Source organism: Aulostomus chinensis, chromosome 16 (assembly GCF_037954235.1).
Source record: "Aulostomus chinensis isolate RoL2024-O1b breed Wild chromosome 16, RoL_Achi_v1.0, whole genome shotgun sequence".
NCBI classification, from domain to species: domain Eukaryota; kingdom Metazoa; phylum Chordata; class Actinopteri; order Syngnathiformes; family Aulostomidae; genus Aulostomus; species Aulostomus chinensis.
This window is the reverse complement of record NC_141335.1, coordinates 19439606-19467043: the sequence shown is the minus strand read 5'-3', so window position 1 is coordinate 19467043 and position 27438 is coordinate 19439606. Positions and strand designations below refer to the sequence as shown.

General features: G+C 38.8%; 3 protein-coding genes across 6 annotated transcripts; 2 read left to right on the top strand and 1 right to left on the bottom strand.

The window, feature by feature from the left end:
* Window positions 1-2349: 2349 nt before the first annotated feature.
* Window positions 2350-9153, top strand: LOC147247744 (transmembrane protein 229B-like). Its single transcript, XM_086180704.1, has 2 exons — window positions 2350-2486; window positions 3989-9153. Exons 1-2 carry the CDS (start codon window positions 2435-2437, stop codon window positions 4471-4473), a joined length of 537 nt encoding a protein of 178 aa, XP_086036830.1. The 5' UTR covers window positions 2350-2434; the 3' UTR covers window positions 4474-9153.
* haao (3-hydroxyanthranilate 3,4-dioxygenase) lies at window positions 6062-10459 on the bottom strand. The gene is made up of 10 exons (XM_086180703.1): window positions 10276-10459; window positions 10103-10181; window positions 9560-9643; window positions 9237-9343; window positions 8504-8593; window positions 8373-8416; window positions 8135-8283; window positions 7907-7975; window positions 7729-7811; window positions 6062-7639 (listed from the first exon to the last, which is right to left on the bottom strand). The coding sequence occupies exons 1-10, from the start codon at window positions 10362-10364 to the stop codon at window positions 7567-7569; spliced, it is 867 nt and encodes a 288-aa protein (XP_086036829.1). The 5' UTR covers window positions 10365-10459; the 3' UTR covers window positions 6062-7566.
* Window positions 10460-11863: 1404 nt separating this feature from the next.
* Window positions 11864-26904, top strand: papolg (poly(A) polymerase gamma). 4 transcript variants are annotated; one of them, XM_086180629.1, is made up of 24 exons: window positions 11864-12238; window positions 12983-13141; window positions 14281-14347; window positions 14484-14565; window positions 16947-17056; window positions 18017-18070; window positions 18287-18398; window positions 18713-18802; window positions 19266-19404; window positions 20322-20394; window positions 21924-22044; window positions 22204-22288; window positions 22607-22660; window positions 22805-22924; window positions 23293-23402; window positions 24386-24507; window positions 24582-24739; window positions 24910-25010; window positions 25157-25359; window positions 25458-25541; window positions 25628-25687; window positions 25793-25896; window positions 25995-26095; window positions 26346-26904. In XM_086180629.1, the coding sequence occupies exons 1-24, from the start codon at window positions 12222-12224 to the stop codon at window positions 26519-26521; spliced, it is 2502 nt and encodes an 833-aa protein (XP_086036755.1). In that variant the 5' UTR covers window positions 11864-12221; the 3' UTR covers window positions 26522-26904. The 4 variants fall into 4 exon arrangements, with proteins under 4 accessions (XP_086036755.1, XP_086036753.1, XP_086036754.1 ...); XM_086180627.1 differs by having other exon boundaries at window positions 24910-25028; XM_086180628.1 differs by having other exon boundaries at window positions 11865-12238; window positions 24907-25010.
* Window positions 26905-27438: the final 534 nt, after the last annotated feature.

The window sequence follows — 27438 nt, the reverse complement described above, 5'->3', positions numbered from 1 at the left end:
TTTTTTTTTTAACTTTATTGAAAACATCCAAACTCTCAAACAATGTCGAGGCGCGAAATATTCAGCGTCACTAAGATAAATTTACATGAATGCACATTTGCAGAAATACATTCTTGGTTGAATGAAATGTAAAAAAAAAATTTGAACACTTTCAAATGGTAAAATTGAATCTAGTAGAATTCTACATGAAAGCCAAAAGAACTAATCTGTGATAATACGACATATTTAGAAGAATTATTCACTGTCGCCACTGATTTAGAGATGCAGTTTATCGGAGTTTTTTGAAATATTTTATTTGACATGCTTTTTAAATCTTTTTTATTTATGTTTTTCACATTTCCAAACAATGTATCATCTGTCTGTTGAATATCTTTATGTTAAGAGTTCAATAAAGTCAAAAGGAGTGTAAAAGAATTGATAGATTCAGAGCGCACATGGATTCCCCGTAACGGTCATAGCCAATCAAGAAGTAAATATGATTATTTTTCGGACATGAACACAAAATTAATCCTTTATTGTAATGCCTTGCTCAATAGTTATATATTGTAAAGTTCCTGACATGCAGCTTTCTGCTTTCAGAAGACTGGATCAAGGGGGAAGGTTATGATAGAATATTTATCTGTCTCCAGACTGTGATGTTGCCTCGTTGCTAAAAATACACAAGTGTGTGTGTGTGTGTGTGTGTGTGTGTGTGTGTGTGTGTGTGTGTCGTGTTCCAATGTGTTCATTTTTAGAGTTTGTTGCAGATGTGAGTTCAAATCTGTAAGACTGAGTCATGCAGCTACAGTTTATCAAACTATAAAAAACTAGGAATCACTGACTATGATCCCAAAGCTTCAACAACTGTTCATCCAATCAGCATCAACATCATGGTGTGTGTATCGCAGCTCTTTATTTATGGTGCTGCGGGTTTGAGTTCCACTCCATTATGCACACATGGTTTTATTAGGGTTATGTGTTCTGTTGAGTTAAAAAAAAAAGTAAGGCTTTTTCTCTCTAGTTCATTTGTCTTTAATGAACACACACACACACACACACACACACACACACACACACACACACACACACACACATTCACACACAAAGTCAACCGGACTCACTACCATTGTGCACAGAGCCGGGGCCTTTGGCAGCTTGATAACTTTATGGTCACTGACTCCCATGTAGCGGTGTAGTGCCCCTTCCTAGCCCTATGTTTATGTTTGCTAGAATCACTGGACTCTGATCTGGTGATCCACCATTCATCTAACTGTTTTATTAGTGTGCACGCTAAATAAACACACAGGGCTCACCAACTGCACCTCCCATTCACAACTGACATCTGCTCGCAGAGAACTTTATAGCAACTGGATGTGTGAAACTCGGTAGCACCTATATTCATTTTTTGACACTATCTGTTCTTCTTCAGCGTTGACAGCTCTCCAGATGTGCCTATCATCAAACATTTTACATTCGCAAAGATGTTCAACAGTTTGGAGTTAGTGTGGCCGTCTAGCAACCGAAGCGTCGCTGGTTCAATCCTCACTTCCCCTGGTAACCATGTTAAAATATCCTTGAGCAGGATAGTGAGCCCCTGATGGCCCTGCGACTGACTGGCGACCCCTCCAGGCTGTACCCTGCCTCTCGCCCAATATCAGCTGGGATAGCCCCCCCCCCCCCCCCCCATGACCTTTAACAGATAAGCAATAAGCAGTATAGAAAAAGGATGGAACTTACATTGCTTATGGAAACACTACAGAACACAAATGGACAAAAAGGGCCACTATAAGATGATGGAACTTTGTTGCATTTGCTTATAAGTTATACCACAGAAGTCCTTATGGATACAAACATCTTCTTTTATTTATGGATATACTACAAATTTTAGGTTTGTCTTGGAGTTATTTTTTTACCCATCAGTAGTACTTGTGGTCCATTTTCCTGACACACCCAGCTACTGTTGCTCACTGATAACCTCCCAGCTGACCCAGAAATGTTTCAGATACGCCATTGCATGGAGGCTGTGTGCACATACAATGTAGACTATCCCAAGTTTGCCTTTCAGAAAAACCAAACACTCACCAATACACATACACTAACTGGTGCTGAAGAGGGATCATTCATGCAGCCACTGCGGGATCAATACTGGTATTTGAGCTACACACGGACACATGCATTCACATATTCATCAGGTGGATCAAGTTTGCTTCCTATGGGTCTCTCCTTTGGTCCACGACCTCAACCTGTGACAGAGTCATTGCTGTCTCACTCTGTTAACATGTGGTGGCTTAATGTTTAGCCCAAGATCCATACACACGCACACACACACACACACACACACACACACACACACACACACACACACACACACACACACACACACACAAATTCGCAGACACACGCCTAGGGAAGCAGAGGGATTACAAAGGTACAGAGACCCATATGCTGCCCAGGGATGGAAGTGAGAGAACGGCCTGCAAGGAGCACACCAGGTAGCAATGAGCAAGGTGAGAACTACAGCTGTTCATGGCATTTTTACATGATGTTCCATGACTGCAGATGGCCAGACTTGATGCCTTAATGTGGTATTCACTATCACTACGTCCTCATTTCAATTGAGGTAAATGAAGTGATGGAGCAAGACTCTTTGCTATTGGGGGAGTATTCATAACTCAATAACATTTTAAAGAGATTTAACTGAGAGTCAGCAAGTTGATTTGGTTATATTTCTAGGCTAGTGTGTAAACATGTTTAAGATTTTCCAAGCTCTTCATTCGTTAAGCTGGCCTGATAACCTGATAATCCTCATTAGAGCACATATGCTGCAAGTCCTGTGAAGGAGAGACAGTGAAGTTATCATCGCAGAAAGACTTGGCTATCCCCAAAAGAAATAATGCTTCATGTCAGTGACATTTTAATTCGCCCTACTTTCACATCGATGTTACTGCTGAAGAACATGATGGGTACCAAGTGAATGCTGCATTTTCTTTCAAGGAGGTTGGCTCAAGTGGAATGACCTGAAGTGATTCTTCACCAAAGTAAAATGTATTTTGCCTTTCAAGTACTCACATGTTGGTGTATTCCGTTAACAAATGTATTTTTTCCATCCTGCCTTACTTCTTTATGACTCCAGGATAAAGCAAGAGCCATCCATGTATATATTTTGCTTAAAGCTAAAGGCACCCGATGGCGAACAACAGCAAAACTGTCCAAAAATAATGTTTTACAAACCCTCAACTCTCACTCTCTGGTTTGGTCCTTGTAGTGCTACACTTGAATAGTTATATTAAGCCTAAATTAAAGTGTCTGTGGATTACTGAAGAAACAGCTAAATAAAGAAAACATGGGTTATGCCCGACAATGCACTTGAGAGTTTGTAAACGGATAAGCGATGCAGAAGGGACGAACACCCTAGAGAACTCAAGGCAACTTTTTGTGAGGCTTTTGCACTTCCTGACGACTAATATATTACGATACAGTAATTTCTTTACTGGGTTTCTCTCACACTTATGGAGGAAATGAAAATGAGGAAGGAACATTTCATAATCCAGTGCAAACACACCTGCGGCTGCTAATATTCAAAGTGCTGATTTGGAAGCTGCAGGAACTCTAAAAATAGCTTACTGGTTTTCAGAAATAATGAACAAATAGACAACAACAGGGTGTATAAGTTGTCAAAGTTTTTCTAATCTGCAAAACATTTTATAATATAATGTTCAGAAAAATTTAAACATTTGAATTAAGGCCAGTTTTCTAAAATAACATTATAAATGAATTATACATATATGAAATACATTTATAAGATCAAAATTGAGATTTATGTCCTCGCTGTTTTCATTTTTTCTAATATATTGGCCTCTTTTCAAGGAAAAAAAATCCCCTTTTTATTAAAAGGTCTTTTCATTCCAAGCTTTATGAGATATCTTTGCAGAAATTATTTGATGTTCATATATTTGTGACTTTTACCGCCTGCCACAAACAGACTTTAATTTTGCTTTTTGTGTGAAAGGGCTTTTTGAGGATGATGTCTCAGCAGAGCCAGAACATGGGAGCATCTCCGGCGGTCCTCTTTCGTGTGTGGCTCGTCTTTACGTGTACGCCCTGCACGGCTGCCTCTGTGAGGTGGCCTTCACTGCTGTGTGGGACTGGTGCAGTACCCGGGACAGGAGGATGATGGGATACACCAGCCTGTGGGCACTTCCTATGTATGCCACTGCGATCTTCCTCATGGAGAGGCTAAGAGGCCAACTGCTGGCTCATCACCAACCACTACCTGTACGTTTGATGGCCTACACCCTCTTCATCTATGTGTGGGAGTTCAGCTGGGGGGCAGGGCTCAGGCTGCTGGGGGCCTGTCCCTGGGACTACTCTGGCTATAGATACAACCTGGGAGGACTGGTGACTCTGGAGTATGCTCTGCCCTGGGTGGTGGCGGCCTTTATAGCAGAGCAGCATGTGATCAGGAATACTCTGAGGATACGACTGCTCAACTGAATTGCTATTATTGTTCTCGTCTGGAATATTGTGCTTCCAATGACAGGTCATTTTATTTTATTTTATCAAAATAATTACAGTGTGCACTTGTAGATCAATCACCCGCTAGATACAAAGATGAATGCACCAGATTGTAGGTTATTTTCAGTCTGTATTCTAATAAACAGAAAATACACATGATACAACATACAAAATACAAACTAAAGTATAAGAGGCCCAGTAACCATATTTAAAGTAGCAGGGAATCTGTGTAAAGGACAGTAAATGTACTATATTGTTTAGGATCAATACCATGCTACTGTGAGTTTTTAACATTTGTTGATTAAGTGAGCATTCGGTTGTTCACAGTTCATTGTTACATTAAGCCTGACAGCTTTTCGTAGAGTTTTGTTTTTCTTATTGACCTAAAATAAAGCAAAACAATTGTACTGTATGAACGTATTATATCCAAAAACCTAATGTAAGTGATAAGTGACAAACTTTAACAGAAATATTTTGATATTTTTTGGAATTAAAATAATTATCCTGTCTTGCTAAAGGAACTGCTCACATTAATCCACGTGACACAGTTATAGAAAATGACTCTTTAGTGGGCTGCCACGTTTCTGACCATGTCAGCTAGTAGGAACAATAACCCAAATGTATACAACAATTTTTGATTGATGGGGGGCTGTCTTGGAATATTTCTCGGCCACGCTTTGCGGAGGTATGAGGACACTTTTCCCCTTGTCGCAGAAAAATAGAGAAAGTGAAACGAACTCCCTCTAAAACTGCTACCAATTCTGTTTGACTATAATTAAATTGTGACCTTCTGCTCATTTATTAACCTTTTTCAAAGAGCCATGTCCATGGGAACAAATAAACATATTTCCTAAAAATTTTAAAAGACAAGCAAGAAATTTTATGTCCTGATTGCCTTTGACTTTTAAGTTTATGAAACTTGGGAAGACAAGTTGAGGTAAATTTAGCAGAAATGTTTGTTTGCTTTGAATCACTGCAAAATTAACTCAACTTGAAAGTCAACGGCAATAGGGAAATCATTTTCTAAGTTATAACATGTTGGTTTTTTTTAACAGCTCTCCATTCTGATGGTGTTCTCGTAAAAGATTTTTGCTGGCAATTTTACATATGTTTGTTTTACATACCGATATAGCCGGTAAGAGTCTAATCAAGAGAGTTACCCCCTTCTCATTAGAATTTGTTTTCAAGATCAGCCTGCCAAGAGAGCTCCACAAACAAAGTCACTTGAATAAATACACTACAGACCAAACAAACAGACAAACACTGATATCAGACCATACAAATGTGCAATACAATATCCAGGTAATCTGCAAAACAAGGTAATTAATGGGAATATAGCCTAGGTTCAAAATTTGTTGGTTTAAAAAGGAAATAAGTTAATTGATATACAGTTCATTAACAATTTCTAAAAATTTAAAAAAAAAAAAATCTTGAGCAAAGTCTGTCTGTTGTCTGTTGATGTGTTCATTATGTTCAACACTGCTTTGGATTCTCATCCCCTTCTTTTCAGGTGTTATTGTGAGGTAAGAAACAGTTGCATTCAATTATAACACTGGGAAAGAGGAAGGAATCTCTTGGGAGTTTATTTTTGGGAAATTTCTCATTGCATTTCTGTGTTCAATTTAGGATCATTTAGTATTTAAAAAGAAATGATATTGAATGATACTAGCACAAATCCAGCGAAGGTTTTAGTTACTTTAGCACATACTCCAAAGACACATTTTTTGTGTGAACCGTCCAGTTTACAGCAATGGTGTTAACCTACAATGAGCCCATGTTCCGTCTACAGATGTACCTATTACAGAAAAACTGTTTTTCAGTATTTCAGTGGAAAATGTAATTTAACCTTAAAATTTGTGGTTCTTTGAGGAGGGAATGTTAAAACAAATCCAAGGAGCTGATCTTGACACGAATGACATGATAGTCATCTGACGATAAGTTTCCCAGCACATGTTAACGCTTGTATTTGAAGTTCTCTCAGACAGTCCTATCATCATGAAATGACAACACTGTCTTGCTGCTGATGTCGATGAAATTTAGTGAGTTGATTGCCTTACGGTGAATTTCACAAGAAACTCTGATTAAACCTTTTAATCTTCACTCAAGGATGTGAGACTGACTTATGGTACAATCATCTCTAACACAGCAGCAGAGCGTAAACATTAACAGTAAAAGTCAAAACAAAGAAAAAACTTGAGCAAAGTTAATGTACACCTCAATCTAAATGAGAATATCATAATGTTGCAGTGTAACATATAAAAATGACAATACATTGACTACATTAATGTCACTCACCACTAAAGTACAATTTAACTTTTTAATATATTTTAGTGTTCATCAACTTACATAACAAACAACAACATACTTGCTTACCACATGCTTAGTGTACATGACACATTTTTTCCTTCACACCACAAATGGAAGAAATGAGAGCCCTGGGGAAGCTGGATCTCATAAAACTCATTGTGAAATTAATTAATTACTAATGAATTTTTGATGTTTATGTCTAAACACCTCTGGACTCATGATGCTGAATTATTTCACTTTGAAAATCAGCTTTGAAATTTTGGATTGAAAGTTTTTATTATATATACAGTTTGTACATTTTTGTGGTTCTCTGTCTCATATTAAAACTAAAAATGCCATGTCTCTTCTATGCCTCCACCTTGTGTAACCATCACTGTGACCTTTGAACTTTGACAACAAAAATAAATTCTATATATGACACTATTAACTCAGGGCATTACCAAAATATTGTGTGCATGTGAGGTGACAATGACCTTGACCTTTGACCACCAAAAGCTTTTCAGTTCACCCTTGAGCCTCCATGGACGTTTGTGGCAAAACTGAAAAAATTCCTTCAAGGTACTCCTGAGATAGTGCATTAACAAGAATGGAACCGATTGACAGATTGATAACTTGAATACATGAGGCAATTTAAAATTTTAAATTTGAATTGTCACAGATCTGCATGATTACGTTTCACGGAGAGGTACTTTTCAGCTTAATAGATTCAAATCCTGAAAATAGTGATTTGCTTCCATCATACATGTGGTCCAGGCCGTGATCCGCTCAGGGTCTTTTCCGCTCTGGGTTTTGAACCACAAATAGAGCAACCGTCCCCTCTTCTCTCTTCCACTGGTACCTACAACACAATAAAACTTGTGTTTTTAGAAATATACAATATTTTGAAGTTAATACCAAGTCATTACAGTATTGATAATATTGACTGACTTGTTCTGTTCAGGAATGAGTAAACTCTCTCCATCAGAGATAGCAAACTCCTGGTCATCCATAATCACTTTGGATGATCCCTCCTGGTTGGATGAAAGGGAGAAGCAGACGAAAAAATATGACTGACAGACTGTTAGAGCTCGCACTATGATGCTACACAGCCATTCAGAGTGTATACCATTTGCCAAATCCACACATCACTTTGCCGTAAGGTAGTCTCAGTAGACCCAGGGCCAAACACCATCACCTGTCAGGACAATAAGAGTCAATTTCACCTCTCATGGTTGTCCTGTCTTGGTCTAATACATTAAAATCAATTCAATTTTCCTAATGAATTGATTAGGAGGGATCCAAATGTCACAGGCAATTTCCTGGTATAGCAAAACAGTAATACAGTAGATGATACCTCAGTCTCAAATTGAGCTCCGAACATGTTGATGGGGCTGCCGCCAGCAGCTAAGGACGGTCTCTGTTTATGTAGCCAGTCCTTAAAGGAGAAGGGTAACATCACATTCATGGTGTTCATCTGGAATGGAGGATCTCTGAAGACTTCATCTATTAAACCAAAAGTTATAATGAAACTTCACAAGATCCTGGATTATATACACATATTAAAGAGCACAGTAAATCCCATTATAACTCACTTGGATCAGGTTTTCCTGTCCTGTATTGTTTTGATGCCATGAACCTGCAAGTAAAAAGTCAACCAACAAAAGCAAATTGTATTAAAACAAATCATGCTAACTGATGGTGATGAAGCACGAGTGTTTCTTACTCTTTGATTATTGGCACCAGTTGGATTCCTAGATCCTGGCAGTAGAACCATTTCTCAAACAGGATATCAGTGGTGTTGTCCACATAGTACCTAAAAGCACCAACACACTGGCATGGTAATACTGGCAACTCTTGCATGTTAAATGATTAAAAACACCAATTCAACTGGTTTATGTGGGGAAGTGTAAATTTCACTTTCTGTCTGTTCTTACAGATATACAGTATTTGTAAACTTTCCTATTGTATACTAGGCACACTTACTGACCATTGATTCGAGGCATCATTTTTTTCAGGTTGCCCATTCTCTCGAACACAATATCTCAGGAATGGCTTGAGCAATTTGTTTTGTTTTGCTTTGTTTTGTTTTGTTTTGTTTTGTTTTGTTTTGTTTTGTTTTGTTTTGTTTTGTTTTGTTTTGTTTTGTTTTGTTTTGTTTTGTTTTGTTTTTCAAATTTGGCACCTATGGCCTTTAGGACTCAAGGATGAACTAAAATTGAGGTCACTGTCTCCTCACATACTGGTCGCATTCTCAACATGATATATCTTTAGGGAATTTCTTCAAATTTGACTGAAATGTCCACTGGGACTTGAGGATGAAGTGAATTGATTTTGGTGGTCAAAGGTCAAAGGCAGGCACACTTCCCAGAGAAATACAACTGTAATGCAGTATTTTATTGTGTATCTGATGTAATAGCCCCTTGTGGACTACAAGAGAAGTGGGTTCGGTGTCTAACCTGAGGCAGTCAGTCTCAGTCAGCAGACGTCTCCGCTCCACCACCAGTCCCACAGTGTTGGCTTGTCTCTGGGGAGAGTGGGGAATTCGAGCTGGCAGCAGGAACATCTAAAAATTGGGGAGAAAAATAAATGTAATGCAGATTATAAAAGAAAAGTATGGATGTATTTACTTTAAATATGTATGCTCTGCTTGAGTTGACACGATGAGGACATCTTTGGTTCTATTTCTGCAGAATCTATGATAAAGCTAATGAGTGTAAATCATAATAGAGGGTGAAAATGTTATGTATTCAATTCACGTGTAAAACATATTCACGCTTACCTCTCCCTCTTTGATGTGCACATCTTTGTGTTTGCCATTTTCAATCACCTTCAGACACATGTCCCCCTTCAGCTGGTAGAACAACTATTCAAAATAAATTGAGGAATAATATGGTTTGAGCTTCAGGCTACAACATATATTGTCATGTCATTTCAAGAAATATTCATTTAAGTGCAGACAGTTACTAAAAATGTTCCTCAAATACTACTAAAGTTTTAGATGTGATGAATCCCATGCTGCAGTGACCCAACGACCCCTTTATGCTGCTGACAGTAAAATTCAGGAAATGCCCACAAATAGACAAATGAGACTGCGACAAAGCAAACATCAGCAGCCAAAAATGATGTTACAAAATGTTGCAACAGTGTGATGAAGTTTGCCCTTGAGGCTAGCGAGGTGGTCACTGTGGCGAATGTGTGTGAGAAAACTTTAACCAGAATAGCAAGTTGCCTGTCAAAGTAACGTATTATTGAGTATTTTTCTTGCTTACGTTAGTTGGTTAATTTTACAATGAATACCGAGCAAATCAGTGCTTCCCTTTACCTCCTCCCCCTCCTCTATATGGTAATCCTTCCTGGTATTCGGACCGCCAACAAACATTATATTCAACTGGCTAAAGTGCCTAAAAGAGAGAAAAAGTCACGTGCTCAGTATTATTTGATTTCTAAAAAGTGCAACATTGTTTGACTTTGCAGACATTGATGGTAATTACTCACATGAGCTTGTTGCACACTGGCGGTAGAAAAACATTCTGGTTCTTTGCAATCCAGTTTTCCACATTGACAAGAAGAGGGCTATCACTCATTGTGCTAATCTTTTGAGGCTATGTGCTGCTGTATCAGATCAGATTAGTATGCTTTGACTTGCTGAAACTATCAGACTGACTCTTAAAGTCCAAAAAGCAGAAGTGGGTGGGGCTCTGGTTTCTAGGCAGGTGAAAGGTTGCCTGTGCAGTTACAATGAGTAACTTTTTGTTGATCTGCAGACTGAACTCAATCATGAATCCAAGAACTTGAGGATTTCTCATAGAAAACCCTGATTGTTTCTGAGGTCTGACAAAGATCTTGAGAGTTATGCTCAAAGTCAGGGGGACTTAGGAGTGAGCCTAAAATTTTCAAGGTTTGTTTGTTGGTTTTCTGCCACATTCTTGTAAATTTTTGAGAACTTTACTACTGATTTACACATGGCTTTTTCCCATGATTTTAGATAAATCAGGTGAATTTGATAGTGTGAAAGGCAATTAGCAAAATACAAACAAACAAACAAATAAAAGCTCATGTGCATTACTGGCCCAAACAAAACACACAATTAGTAAAAAAATAAATAAATAATAATAATTCTTTTCAATTTACAGTCAATATGGGGTCCAGATCATGAAAAAAGTTTTCAAAACCAGACCAATTCCTGTGACAAGGACAGAAAACACAACCAGTATGAATACAAATTGAAATTAGTAACATAATCAAATTATCTCTTTGTTGTTGTTGTTGTCAGGTTTTCACTGTGAATGGACTTTTCAATCAGAGATAAATTTACTACATTACCATTTCAGGCTATGATCATTTGAAGAATTCTCACAGTCACTAATCTCCTCCTGTTTTATTATAACGACATCACATTTTGCCCATTCATGTTTTGCATACACAGAGCCTGGAATTCAATTTACATCACATTCTTGTTTTATAAAGTAACCTTAGAAGTGATCATTTCATGTTCATAGACATTCATGGAGTTAATTGATTATTATTTTTTTTTTGGGGGGGGGGGGGTTGTGTGTGTCTCCAGTGAGTTTACACATAGATCGTATTACTCAATAGTGTACAAACAAGTCAATTCAAAATTTGTTACACTGTTAAAATTCTACAATTCTACAATTTCATTTAGCAGACGCTATTGTCCAAAGCGACAACACAAGCAAGAATTCAGACTTAAGGAAAAATCCATAGTAAGCGCAAAAGTGCTTGCAAAAAATTGTACTAAATACAGACAATCTGTTTTCCCTATCAACGTTGGAATTACAAATAGTGCTTTAAAATAACTTTCAAGCATCGTCATCAGTCTACCAACAAGATTATCTCAGGAAACACTTCAATTTTTTATTGATAGAATCGGACAGAAATACCTCAAGCTCAAATAACATGCATTCTTTTCCGTTTTTTTTTTTTAATTTCTTCACCTTAAAATATAGAGTTAATGTCTTTTTTAATGTTTGGAGACCAGCATTTTCCTCAGCAGGTGTGTGTAACGTGTTGCTGGGGCTGAAGAGTGCCGAGCAGCAGATTCAGGCCTCGGTGCTCACGTGATTTACGTGACGATGGTTGCTTAGCGTGCTGTGCGTAAATGTTCCTCCGCTCCTCTAGATTTGTAGTTTTCAGTAATAAAAAATGCTTTGACGGCACTTGAATGCGAGTTTAGCTATTAGCATTCGGAAAACCAGTACGTTTTGTACATTAATTCGATATGAATAGATCATCTTTCGGAATTTCAAACGGAAATGTTGTCTTATAAGAAGTGATTCCGGTTCAGTGGGAAGGTTTGAACTGCTCTCTGGAAAGTGACCATTGTTGTAATCAGGTCGAGGCTGTTATTATTTCCACTTGCTGACCTTCTTAGTTTTTACGGGTTCGCAGCAGAAAAGCAGTGCAAGTTTTTTTACAGTGTCATGAAAGAAATGTCAAGGTAAGTCGTGCATTTGGCACATTTTCCACTTAAGAGGATTTTTGTCAGCGTTTAATAGAGTCCTAAAGAATAGGCTAAAAGCTAATGTTAGCCAACTGTCATAACAACCAAACAAGGCCTGCAGCCACCGCTTGCTGGCTAGCCCGCTTGTTTGCTGTTTGGACAACTACTGGGCGAGCATGCGTAAGTAAGGGAACGGTTCTGTCTTGTTTGTTATTAGATATGTCAACTCTCACGTATGCCTAACCGGAAAGCGAGTCATTAGCAAATCAATTCTTCCGTAGCAGCCAGCTAACGTTAGCTCTCGTGCTAATTTGACCAGTTTGTTAGCGCATCTCGTTTGTAGCTTCTCTGCTAACGTTCGCTAGCTTCTAGCGGAAACAGAATAGTTTCACATTTTACCAAGTCTCTGTACTGTTGATATATTCGTTTATGATATTTAACAGCACGTAACGGTAATTCATTAATGCGCGTTATCAAACAAATTCGGGGTGAATTGAGGTCTCGGTTGCCACAGCAAATATCAGTGTGTGTATACATAGGTTGATAATGAGAGCGCCAGAAAAGTGCAAACTAATACATTTGCACGCGTTGGCTGATACATATGTTAAATCATAACGTGGTACCGGGTCGAAGGCTTTAGAAACTTAACTGTTTAATGTCCGTAACATGTTGTTTCAACTTTTCAGACCCTTTAGCTGTCACGTATAGGTTATTGCATCTTGTTCCCCTGTTCTCACGCAGCACCATGCCTGGTGGGCAGCAGCCTCAGAAACACTATGGCATCACTTCTGCCATTAGCCTTGCACCCCCACGAGACATTGACCACCAGTACACCAAGAAGCTTTGTGATGCTATGAAACCATTTGGCGTGTTTGAAGATGAAGAGGAATTGAACCATAGGTGAGTAGTGACCCAGTGGAAGTGTTTAACGTGTATAGTTATTAACACACCAGTAGACACCATTTACATTAAATTAACAATGCAAACAGTTGCAGTTCTGTGTGTGTGTGTTTGTGTGTGCGTGCGTAAACAAGTACAATCCAAAAGCACAGAAAATTACACCCTCCAAAATTACAATTTAGAAAAAAAAAATTCAATAAGAACTGTGCATTATAGTCATTATCATGGGATTGTTGATTGCAGGTTGTAGTATTTTGCTATATTTTTTATATCAAGGTGTACTTTATGGAACTGGGATGTAAAAGTATTTAGCAAGTTTTAAATCGGAGCCTGACCAATATATTGGTTACTCAGAGTTATAATCCAGTATTGGCCTTCACAGATCAGTATAAATGTTCCCTGATTTGCACTTGTATGGAGATTTTTCAGAAAAAAAACTTGTATACATAAATATACAGGAATTAAAGCCCCTTTTCCCTCTGGTCAAACACTCCGTAAAGTCTGGCTTGGGAAAGGCTTTAATTGGAGTTCAATCCTGCTTCACATGTCCCTGCAGGAGACATAGGTTTCTATCAGCATCTATGTGAATGTGGTACTTTGCCAATGCTAGTAATTTCTGCTATTTTTCATCTATCTCATTCCCAAATTTGATCTATATGTGTTCAAGCAGCTCTCTAACATCTCGTTAAAGTTTCTCAGTTACCTTGGTCATGACAACACTAAAGTGCAGTGTCCCAGTCAACTGGACCTTTCAGTTTCTTTAAAGACATTTCACCTCTCATCCTAGAGGCATTTCCAATATCTAACATTGTTTGCTTGAGTAGAGTTTGAACAAACAGACTGGAGGGAGATTAATAAAATGTCAACCACTGAAGTGCTGTCACTGCCCTCCTTGCTGCTTTCTACTAAACTGTTTCACCCTGTTTTCCAGCGAGTTCATTACGACATAAATGTTTCGCCAGGGGGGTCATCAGCATTTTTGTTTGTGGGCTTATGCAGGCTCAAAACATAAAATACTTCTCATATGTACATGTCAGTGATGTAATAAGTATACAGTATTTCAGAAATCAGACTAGCTTATTATATAAGCACATCTTGGAGATGGTACTTTTATGCTTTAACAATTGTTCTCCTTTCAGACTTGCAATACTTGGGAAGTTGAATAACTTTGTTAAAGAATGGATAGCAGAAATCAGTGAATTAAAGGTAAGTTCTGGTTTTGAGTGATGCAGTATGAAATCATTCATGGCAACAGTCAGAATAAATTAGAAAAAATTGTGAGCTTGCTGAGCTGCTGCAAAGAGGCAAAATCCATGTTTACATCAATGTTCCTCTTTTACAGAACCTTCCACCATCAGCTATCAGCTGTGTTGGGGGCAAAATATTTACTTTTGGCTCATATCGTCTGGGGGTGCACACTAAAGGTATGTTTAGTAGTTACTCTGTTTATGTGCTGACTTCAATATAATCATATTGCTAGCAAATAGTTTGACAGTATTAGATGGGTGGCAACTGTAACATACCATCTGGTATTTTGACTAAACATTCACAGATGGAGTTAAAGGCAAAGAAAATTATCTCCATAACAATGCAGACACAAAGCATTGTTTTTGAAAAGCAACGTTTTCTCTTTCCTGGCTAAAGCATGAGGCCAGCATTGTTGTTTTTGTCTGCTCTCGACAGGGTTTTGTGACAAGGCCAGTTTTGAGGTGTAGAAAAATGGTAAACACTGGCTCATTATGAACAGAGACTATAGTGTAAATGTGTCACTTGCTTTACAACAGAAACAAACTCTGAGGTCAGATGTTAATGGTGGTTTTTAAAATATATGTTTAGTGGGAAAAAAAAATAGATGCATAGCTGTTTTTCAGTGCTGTTTTTGTGCAGCAAAATTCTGAATTGTGAATCACCAACCTCCTCCAAATCCAGATCACCTGTGATGTTGAAGAGAAAGGCTTCGGCAATTTGATTTCACATGTTTTTCTAAGAAATGTCACATTGGCTATAAGTGGAGAACAAAAGATACGAGCCATGTCAAACTTCATCAGATTTTGACACGTTCAGGGACTGATCATATCAGAAGATGGTTGCCTGTCATCAATTGAAACATGAATTCATCAACATCATGATGGAGTTAGTGACATTATTTTATTTGTTTATTGTAATTAATAAGAATTTTAAATCAAACCAGCAGCTGTTAAGATGCTTTCCACATCATCTCCATGGATGCTCACGCTGAATTTCTTTTCACATCAGCTCTGTCATTTCAGCAGCCTCCTTACAAGTTTTTGGGGCCTGACATAACTATGTTTAAGTTTTCTGACAAAGTCCACTGGACCACTCCCAGTGATACTAGAAAATTAACAAAATAACTTGTGAATCTCGAGGGTGAATTAGTGCAAATAAAATTGTTGTGTGAAAAAGCCACTCAGTAATGTCTAAAAGGCAGACCAGAAGAGGCCGGCGAACTCCCATCTATTTAGCTATTATTTACAGCTATTGCTATTGCAAGTGTGATTGATTGATTCATTCCAGCATTCTGTTTGTTGTATACCAGGGCTTCACGTTTTTGGGGGAAAAAAAGCTCATTTCAATTATTTTAACTGATATTGCGATTGCGATATTATTTCAGAAATTAGAGGAATGTTAATTTGTATGATTCTCCACATGTCTTTTGAAACACCATTTGCATGACCTTTGTATCAAACAAAGGCTTTCTATTTGTTGCAATTTGAAAATTCCAGCAAGCCATTTGTGATTTTGCTTTTGTAGCCCCATTGTGTGCTATCTCACCTTTAGATAAAATCAATATAAAAACTGCCACCTTCTCACTGTTGAGAGCAAGTCAACTGAAGGAGTGATAACAAGTGCAAACAAGATGAAATCTAAGTGAGGACAGGCTACCATAGACAGCCAAGCCATTTTGAGTTTAAAACTGTATTTTGTCTAAACAATATTTCACCAGTTACAGTTTTGAAACGGCATCTAAATGGATCTTTTTTATTCATACTGGAAATACAGTCCAAATATGTCTCTGCAGATCAAGCACACTGCAGTTTTGTGCTTGGTAGAGTAATTTTGTCTTGGCTTGGCCTTTTTAATTAGACATTAATACTGTTTGCCTGGAACAGTCTCGAAGTGTTTGTTTTGAAATAGACTGGTCTCTCTGGTTGAGAGTTACTCTTAAAAAAAAAAAAAAAATCGAAACCATTTTCCATACATAAATGGGTTTTCATTTACCGTCATCCTGCAACAGCGATTTACTTCAAGTGGTATACACTTGTATTGTGCTCAAAATCAGAAATATAATTAGCTGTTATCAATCATGTTAATTTTGTAGGAGATTGTGTAGATGAACGTGTCCCTTCATTTAGTTCATGTTTAAAGCATTGTGCCAACTTTTGGAAAATGCATGTATTGCCTACTGTCCTCACAGCCAGACAAGAGAGTGCATACGCTTCTCTCCATTGTGAGTGCATGAGGTAGCTGAGACACAGTAAGACCAGCTGTCTGCTAGTTAGCTTAGTGCATTGATTGGTCATGGGTGTTAGCATGCCCCTGTCTTTCCTGTTGTCAACTCATAAGCTTATCTCATCCAAACAAATGCTCTATGAAAAACAAATCAACTACATGACTTACTTTCAAAGTATTCTCAGACATTCCTCATCGTTGTAGATATTTTATCACATGAACTATCTTTATCTTTGAAGTAACTTTTGATGATATATTGCTGCTGAAGTTGTCAACCACTCAACCTATTCACTAAAAGAGATTACACACTGACCCAAGTTACTGTGCATTCCAGGAGCTGATATTGATGCCTTATGTGTGGCTCCACGCCATGTAGAGAGAAGCGACTTTTTCCAGTCTTTCTTTGAGAAATTGAAACAACTCGAAGAGATTAAAGACCTTAGGGTGAGTATGTGTGGCATTTTTTTCAGTGAAGGACAGCACAACAAATTAACTCACCCAGTGGCTCAGTTGCAAAGCGCCCACTAAAGTTAATTTAGAGGGGCCAATTTTGATATTTGAAACATTGGCGGAGGACAGATGATATCTTTATGGCTGAGTCTTGGCAGAGCTGGTTTAAAAAAGCAGTAATACTGTAATAAGACTCAAATGATTAGCAATTCTTAATAGCATATTTATAGATAAATAGTTTGACGGTGGTGCAGTGGTTAGCGCCTCACAGCAAGAAGGTTTCAGGTTCGAGCTCAAGCACGGGATCTTTCTGTGTGGAGTCCTCATGTTCTCCCTGCTTGCGTGGGTTCTCTCCAGGTACTCCAGCTTCCACCCACATTCCAAAGACATCAAGTGGGGGCTAGACTATTTGGATACTCTAAATTGACCGTAGGCGTGGCTGTGAGTGTGAAAGGTTGTCTGTCTCTATGTGTTGGCCCTGCAATGGACTGGCGACCTGTCCAGGGTGAACCCGCCTCACGCCTGAAAGCTGCTGAGATAGGCTCCAGCCCCCCACGACCCCTAGAAAATGGATGGATGGATAGTTTGACAGTATGGCTAATTGCAAAATTGCTATCTGCTCTTTTGACTGAGTGTTCTCAAGCAGGTTTGTCTTCATGGCAATGCAGACATGCCTGTCTCATCTAAACAAGACTGGCTCTGGAAGTCTCTTCAGTTGCAACATTCCTTGTTGCTGTCAAATACTTTTAACAAATGTTTCATCACTTGAACCATCTTTAACCTTGAAGTAACATAATATGGCTACAGTTGTAAACTGGATAACCTGTTTAACAACACAAAATGCAGGTAATAGGAAATACAGCACCCCTGAGCTTTGATAATATCTGTAGCCAGTTGAGTTTTCCTTGATTCAGATTTGTTTTGATGATCTTTATTTTTGTTTTGTTTGTCAAGGCTGTCGAGGATGCTTTTGTACCAGTGATAAAATTCACATTTGATGGAATAGAGGTAAGTTACTTCGAGATCCAGGTGATCAAAGTCTACATCAAACATTCTGTTGGATTGATCTGTGTGATGCTGGCTAGTGGATCACAGGCTGTTGCTCACACTCAATCTAGTAAGATAAGTTGTATGTGATCATAGTAACCAAAGAATAAACTCTCAATGGGATTTTTCTGCTTTTTTTTTTTCTTTTTCTTTTTTTACTCTTCTGTGTCTGAACAGATTGACCTGCTTTTTGCCAGACTGGCCTTACAGTCCATTCCAGACAACCTGGACCTTAGAGGGGACTCCATTCTGAGAAACCTGGACATTCGTTGTATTCGCAGTCTTAATGGTACACCACATTGCTTCATCCCATTTTTGTGCAGCCTACCCATAGCTTTCACCATAAATCCACTACCCATACTTTGGAAATCACGATTGTTTTGTCTGGTACACATAGCAGAATAGTTATTGACCTGATCCTGTTGCTGCTTTCTTATTTGTCACGATTAATAAGAATAGAGTGACTTATTGTTTTCAGAATTTACCTAGCAGATATGAGTCTTGTTTTTACATGAAACATAAATTTGCAGCTTAATTGCAAGAGTGTACTTGTAGTGTTCGCCAGACAGTGTTTGAGGTTTCTCATAAGGTGTCATATTGCAGGCTGTCGAGTGACTGATGAAATATTGTACTTGGTGCCAAACAAAGAAAACTTCAGGCTGACATTGAGAGCCATCAAACTGTGGGCAAAGCGTAAGGAGTTATACTGTCTTCTTTGATATTGCTTGATCTTTTGAATCTTTATTTTCTTTTGAATATCTTTTTGTGTATTGCTCACATTCACCATCAACCATAACATAGAAAAAATACAAATGTATTTTTTTGTGTAATATGTCAAGTACATTACTGTTTTTGTAGTAGTGATAGTCACAAAGATATATATATATATATATATATATATATATATATATATATATATATATATATATATATATATATATATATATATATATATATATATATATATATATATATATATATATATATATATATATATATATATATATATATATATATATATATATTGTGTGTGTTTGTCTTATCCTTGTAGTCATGAATTTGTTAACTCATTACAAACCCTGTGCACATGTTGCAAATGAGGCCAACATTTTATATATAGAGTGCTGCCATATTCTAATTATCCCTGTGCCTGCAGGTCGTGGGATCTACTCCAATATGCTGGGGTTTCTGGGTGGAGTTTCATGGGCCATGCTGGTGGCAAGGACTTGCCAGCTCTATCCCAACGCTGTTGCTGCCACCCTCGTTCATAAGTTCTTCTTGGTTTTCTCCAAATGGTGAGAATCAGATTTTTGTGATTATAATTAAAGATCCCCCCCAAACACATACATTTCTATGAAATGCATAGAAAAATACTGTAAAAAACAAAATATGTCTTACATTGTTCTTGCAGAGGAAATGTACAGCAAAAATACTTAACATAACAGCTCCTTCTCCCTCATTGGACAGTCTAGAATACAAATCAGAACTGCTGGACATGGGGCTCTTCCTCTTCACTATAAAGTCTACTCTTTCTGTGTCTTTGCCACCTGAAGGATTAATGTGTCTACATAATACATTTGTCTCCTGAATAGTCCTCCAGATCAGGATTGGCTCCCACACTATTTGCGATGTCACAAATCATGGCCATAGGTCCACGCCTTAAAGTCAGATTTTCAATGAGCACAGAAAACTTTTACACTTGAAAAACTTGAACATTCTGCTTCTGATTGTTTGGGAAACTAGTACTTGTTCTGTACCACTTGATGGCAGCGTTTCACATCTTTGTGTGATGACCGTATTTATTAATTGTATAACAAAGACAGAAAGCCAGCTTTTCACGCCATTGAGTCATGTGGTCTGAATAAAAAGAAATGAATGTCCTGTTTATTCTGATTTTTTTTCATATATTTACTAGTGCATGCATTTTGATAAATTGACTGTATCTTTATTCATACAACCCCTACAATATCGAAATATAGTGTCCCAAGTGTGTTCCACGAGTGAGAGACCGCAAATGATGTTGGGCAGACTATTTAAAGTAGCCATTCATGCACTGTTCTTTGTTTAATTAGGGAAAGACACCTGCTGTGTTTAAATGCGGGTCATTTTTCACCACACTTGTTAAATTGACCTTGTGCTCCAAAGGTTTTCCTTCATGTTGAACACTGCACACAAACATTTAAAGATTAAAAAGATGCCTTTTTTCCTGCAGGGAGTGGCCAAATCCTGTGCTATTGAAACAGCCTGAGGACAGTAATCTGAATTTACCAGTGTGGGATCCTAGAGTGAGTATAATCTCTGTACAATAATATTTAGGATGTTGTTGGACTTTAATGTAGAGATGCACCAATCAGTCGCCTGGTGACCAGACGTCTCAGATTCTGTGCCGTACAAGCTGTAAGCTCTGTCCAATAACCTGGAGTTATCTGAGGTGTGTGTTTTTATAGAGGTTGAAGAAGAAGCTCCTGTAACTGTTACAGAGAAGGTGCAAAAACTGATCATCTATGCTGACAGCTGTAAATCATGAACAGCAAGAAAATCTGAATTGACACAGCAGGACGGACATAAAAAATAAAAAAAAATCACCCGTGGCTGGTGCATCTATACATGTCTTATGTGCAGGTTCAATTAAAAAAAAAACAAAAAAACTATCTGCCCAGAATCAACAGGCTGAGCTATAAAAAGTTTGTTGATGTTGAACAGGTACTGGTACATTTCACTTTTCTTATTTCATGTTTCCTCACTCCCCTGTCCCCATGTGACCCGGAAATCGATCGGGTCCCACATCATGAGTTCCAATGATCTTAATTCTGCTCGGATGGGGCTTCCCAGACCATCTTGGAGCAAGGAAGACTTCCTATTTGGACATCTTTTGTCAGCCAGATGCCCTCTTGTCGATGAAATGTGTCAGTAGTTGGATACAGCAGCGAATTTTCTATAGCTGGCTGTATTTAAATATAACGATACACAGAACACTGTCTCAGGTGTAGCTGTTTATTCTTAAGGATGGTCAACGTTGTGTATATCTGTTATATTTTTAAATCCCAGGGCTTTATTTTCACCTCCTATATACATTTTTAAAAATATTCTAGCAGTTGTAATTGCTATCTCATTATTTCTTTGTTTTTAATGTTCCTTCAGCAATAAACATATTTTAATTGCATATTGGTGTCATTTCCGTTCACTAACAGACAGTAGTCACTGCACATTGGACAAAAACAACATATAATTTCCTTAGTATTTTGCCAATTTATGTCTTTGTGAAGTGATAAATGCCATTGTCCTTAAGTGCTTTCTCTTATTGATTTGTTCTTCGACAGGATGGAAATGGACATTTTTAGATGGTCTGTTAATGAGACATACATTCAGTATATACTTATGGAGGTATTGCTTGATATACGGTTGATTTTAAAGGTGAAATGTGCGTTCGCAAATATTTCACGTTGCAGTTAGGCAAAAGAGGAGAGCATGAAAGTAAATGGTGACATTCTTTAGTCTATGCTAACAGTGGTGCCAATGATCTCAGTCTTGAGGCAGTCTGCCATACTTCCTGTGTAAATACCAACTCCAGGGCAAGATGCAACCAAGCAGGTACAAGCTCATGACGTGATCAAGTTGTGCAGCCGTTATATGACAGGCAGCTTCAGGTAGTTTGTTCTTATACGTCATGCAAATAAGGAATATGTGAAGCTCGCTGAGGGTGACGGGTCTGTGCTGTCAGTGTGTGTGTTTATGTATGTGAAGTTGCCCTTTGCAGTTAACTGGGTGGGGTGTCACGAAGACTCATTGAATGGTCCCTGTTCAATGCTTTTAGGTAAACCCATCTGACAGATACCACCTGATGCCCATCATCACCCCCGCCTATCCCCAGCAGAACTCCACATACAACGTCTCCACATCTACACGCACCATCATGAGCGAGGAGTTCAGATATGGTAATACACAAATGTAATCATGAAGCTTATTTATTCTTTCTGTTGCATCTGGCTTAAGTTTGTCAGCTCGTGACATTTACATAAAGTGAAATGAACAGATGAGCCCTCACCCTTTATAACCCAAGTAAAACAGATTGTCTCCATGTTTGATGCAAACAGGTCTCAGTGTCACAGATGAGATTCTTCAGGGAAAAGCTGAATGGTCCAAACTGTTTGAGCCACCCAACTTTTTCCAGAAGTACAAGTAAGTGTTTGTTTGATCAGATAATTGATTGAAAGGACAGAACCTTGTACTACAGGCATGATGAAGGCAAAGTCGTAGGAGAAGTAAAGAGCAGATTCAGCTTCTTGGTACATATTTTTTCATTTTCTGTGGTGAATTTCAATAAATGAATGTGTTGGAAGGAGCCATTGAAGGTGGTTTGGATTTCAAAAGGATAAGATGTTTTTACCTTTCTTTACAAGCGTTTACATGACAGCCCTCTTTGTCTTGAGCCCAAGTGTGTAGCTGTTGATGTACTGTATGTTAGAAGGGAATTAGAGGTTGTGTTTTGATCCACAGGCATTACATTGTTCTGACTGCCAGTGCATCCACAGAAGAAAACCACTTAGAATGGTGAGTGCCAAAGGACTGCATCTCTTGCATGTCTGCAGAAGCAAAAGTTTTTTGTTTTTTTTTTAAGTTTACAAAATAGGGAATAAAGGAAAACAAGTTGAATTGAGGACAATTCTGTGAATACAATATGATGTTCTCCCTCAGGGTTGGTCTGGTGGAGTCAAAGATCCGTGTTTTGGTGGGGAACCTTGAAAGGAATGAGTACATTACACTAGCTCATGTCAACCCCCAGTCTTTCCCCGGCTCCAAAGAAAACCGCAATGAGTGAGTCCTCTTTTATCCACACACAGAAGCAGCTCAAGAGAAAAGCCTACATTTGATGATGATGTTTAAACCTTCTCCTCGTACACTCAGAATGGCTTTGGTCAAGAGTACTTGAAATAAGAAGACTGCTAGTGTGAAATTGCTGTTCATGTCTTGATGATATTTGGCAATTGCACGCACACAACTGGCATCAGTCAAATACAGTTTCAACAATTCTCCAGAATATGTGTGTTTTCGGGATGTGGGAGAATATCTGCATTGGTATGAGTTGATGATGATGATTTTTAACTGGGCCTATTGGACATTCTATGGAAAATTCATGACCTCTAATCTGCAAACAGCATATAACATCATAATCGTTTGTGTAGGAACGACTTTGTGTCCATGTGGTTCATCGGAATCATCTTTAAGAAAGTGGAGAATGCAGAGAGTGTAAATATTGACCTCACCTATGACATCCAGTCCTTCACAGACACTGGTAGGTCCTCTCATGTTGGTCTCAAACCACTCAGAGTCATTCCCTGAGTCACTGTGTTGAGTTGTTTTGCAACTACTGAAATACTTTCCCCTTCAGCAACAAGTGTTCTTAAACAAATTAATCATTTGTGATTTGTAAAGAAGAAATCAAAACTGTTGATGGACGTCTGTGATTGTAAAGATCTTGGATTATGATGGAAATAGAAGTTTTGTTATCCAAAATTGTACACAGACTTGATGTGCAAACGTAATGTTGAATGCCATCATCTCAAAGTTGCTGCTATGATACGGATGCAAAAGAACCAGATACCAAACTCCCTGCTAAACAGCGTTTTTAACCGATAGTTTCTCACTTCAGGATTGTGATGAATAAATAGGTCAACAATGTTGAACATCCAGTTCCCTCATCTCCAAGGCAACGGGGGTTTTTTTTTTTTAACAAATTTTAGATTAAACATCAGTGGTCTATGGCCAAAGTCTACTAGCTTAAGATATTTTACATTTGGGTTCTGCAGTTTAACATATGTGAATAAATAGTGCACGAATTAACTTGAAGCTTTTGTGTTTTTAAAAAAAAAGGTAGTTGCTTACAAGCGGTTGATATCGCGCCTAAAACAGATGAAATGAGATGCTGGTGATGGTGCATTGGTGGTTCAGTTTGTTCATAGTATAATCTGAGCTTAGCAATGGCGTGCTCCAATAATCATAAAAGTTGACCATTTGTGAAGATGATCTTGCATAACCAAAAGTTGCATCAACTTTTGTTCACCACATATTTTTTTTGCAATAATCTGAAATCCCACTGGTTTTAGGGTGAGGGAACTATGGCATTGCTAACTTCAGGTTGACCTACAAATATAAGTCATTCTGGTGGCACTCTGTTGTGTCATGCATGTAGTGGGCAGCACTTACTTGCCTTATGACAAGAAGAAAACCAGTGGCACACAAATATTCTTGCCAGTAATCCCAGTATGTTCCCTGTAGTATACAGACAAGCCAACAATATAAACATGCTGAAGGATGGGATGAAGATTGAGGCAACACATGTTAAGAAGAAGCAGCTTCACCAGTACCTTCCTGCTGAACTGGTGCAGAAGAAGAAGAGGGTGAGCCATCTTCCTATTCATGTCATTTTGACTTTTTGTCTCTGCTGGACTGACTTTTTTTCCCTCTCCTGTAGAGCATAGCAGAGTTGAATCGCAGCTCTAATGGAGGAAGCTCTAAGAGGATTTCTCTGGACAGCAGTCATCTGGACAGCTCCAGAGACACGGACTCAGGGACTCCTTTCAGCTCCCCGACCAGCAAACCCTCCAAGCCCGCTTCTGACACCGACGAGAGGTAAATTATACTTGTACTCTACTTTAGCAGCTCTTTGGGATTGCAACCTAAGAGAAACTCCTATACTGGAAATCCTATGCATCAAATTTTTGTCTTAACTTTTTTATTTGTGACAATGACTTGGCCCATTCTACAAAATGCTGACTCCCGATCTTCTCTTTATAAAGCAGTGTCAGCCCGCCCAAGCAGCTTTTTGTTGAAAGCCCCCCAACACCTAGCGCGGCACCAGCTGCTAAAGACCAAGGCATGTCCATCCCTGTCATCGGCTCAAGTGAGTCAGATTATTCCAGTAGGTACCCTTTCAAAGCTTGACATTTAAAATGGAATGTATTCATGTTTCTTGGTAATTACTGTATTTATATATTCTAATGTTTCAGAGATGTGAATGCAGTCCTGTTCTCTTTACTCATTGTGCAGAGCCACCAGTCAGAGTGAAGGCTCCGTCTCCACCTGCCAGCAGCGCCATGACCACAGTGCTAAGCGGGGACGTGAAGCCCGCCGCCGCCAGCAGCCCCAGAGAGGAGCCCAACGGCCTGGAGGACTCTGTCAACGGAGTTCCAGTCAAAAGACCACACTCGCCTACACAAGAGGACCTGGCCAAGAGGCACAAAGACACAGAGGTTGGCCAGCCTTTCTCCAGTCAGACCAAGAGTTCTATATGTCTGTTAAACACATTTGGTGCCAAGTGTGTGTGTGTGTGTGTGTGTTTGTGCTGCAGGTGGTGTCCAATGATGACTCCACATTTAAAGAGCCATTTCCACCATCCTCTGACTCGTATACACACAGAGAAGGACCTAACAATGTAGGTATTGCTGCTCTCTCCCTGTCAAGTGCTCATCTAAAGTCAGACTTAGTAAAAGTTTTCATTTGGTCTCTCCTCACAACTAGACCCCCCTTTCTGAAGCCAAGGCAAAACCCATTCCAACAATCGATACCTCAAGAACACAGGTGAGCTGCTCTTGGGTCATTTCTGTCTTGGTCTTGTGGACTTGATTAATAAAAGCAAGCGATCAGGTGCATATAGGCTGATGATGTCACTGTTTCCCATCCCAGAGACTTCCCAGCATGGAGCTGCCAGACGCATCCTCGCCCCTCCCAGCCAGCAACAGTTGTCGTGTTGTGAAAAATTCCATCAAACTTGCCCTCAACCGCCACAAGTGAGCTTCAACTATTTTCCCAGCACCCCTGGAGCAGCTGAAGTAGTTCGATTGTTTTTCCCATTGATTGTTCTTGACCTGTCCGTTTCAATGTGCAGCGTCACACCTCCCAAGCCCCCAGTGTTTGAGGGCACCCTGACCACTGATGCTCCTCCTGCCAGTGAAGAGAAGGGCATGTCCATCCCAGTCATTGGCTCTAGTGAGTGTCGCCGAAAAAGAAATCAATGTTATAACTTTGAGTTTACTTTCCTTCTTTACATATTGACAGATGAAAACAGTAGTAAATCTAAAAGAAAAAGTAACACTTGAGAATGAAATCATACAAATACAAAAATCTCATGAAAGTGAGTAAATCCATTTTATGAATTAGAATATGAGTTTGCAAATGACTGCTAGATTTTCTGATGAGTCATCAGATGATCAATTGTTTTTGTTCTGCTTCCCTCTAGAACATGTTGCATCCAAACACTCAGTGCCCCCTGTGGGTAGCTCCATCCCAACATTAGTGAGCCGAGTAGCCGACCCCCTAAACGGGGCGGCCTCCAAGAGACCCCATTCTCCCTCTCTGGAGGAGCAGGCAAAGAGGCTGAAAGAAACCGAGAAGGCCAGAATCCACATAGCTTGAACACACACCTAGATGGTGGATTCCTCGACACACAGTGGTGGGGCTTTGTCTAACACCGAGACGTTGACTTCACACATTCAGGTCGGTCAGTTTCAAGTGTGATGCAGCGAGACGGACTCCTCACCTCAAATCTCCAGTGATTTAAAGATTTGCCAGTGGATAGGTGATTTGATGTTGTCAGCGCCCACAATCACAGCCGGGGGGCGCTGCACACAACCGTCATGGAGATATCAGACATGAGAACTAATGCAGCAGTTGTTTGTTTGTTTGTTTGTTTTTTTACTCCTTTTCTCCCACATTGTTTAAAAATGTTCACAGTACAAACTGTTAACCAGTTCTTTTTTTTTTTTCATCCTTTGCTTTTGCTTTTTTTTTTTTTTTTAAGCAGCCCAGAACACTTATCCACCTTTGCTACACACTACTGGTGTATGCTGACTTTCTTTTCTCTCTTTTCTTTTTTCACAAACAGAAACCTGTACAGTAAATGTTGATGTACATAACGTTTGTCTTAAAAAAAGAACAAGCATCAGATCACTGTTAAGTCTTTTGATCATTCTATTGTAGTTTTATCTAAAAAGGAAAAAAAAAAGTTTAAAAAATTGTAAGTTTTTTTTTTTGTTTTTCTCTTCTGCTTGTCCAAAAAAAAACAACAACTTGTCTCCAGCCCTGAATATTTTTTGTAAACACTGTTTAGGTTTGGATACAGTTGCAGGGATGATATATTGAGGGTTTGCTTGGATGTGACGGAAATCTTTGGACCACCACAACCACCCAGGTTAGTATTGGACTTGCAGTGTAAAGGTTATCTTATTATTCAGAGCCTTGTTTAACAGAAACGGTGGAAGACGCCCGGCAACAGTTGTGCAACACCTTCTGAAAGTGAAGAAACGGGTTCAAAGAAAAATGGGAAAAACCTA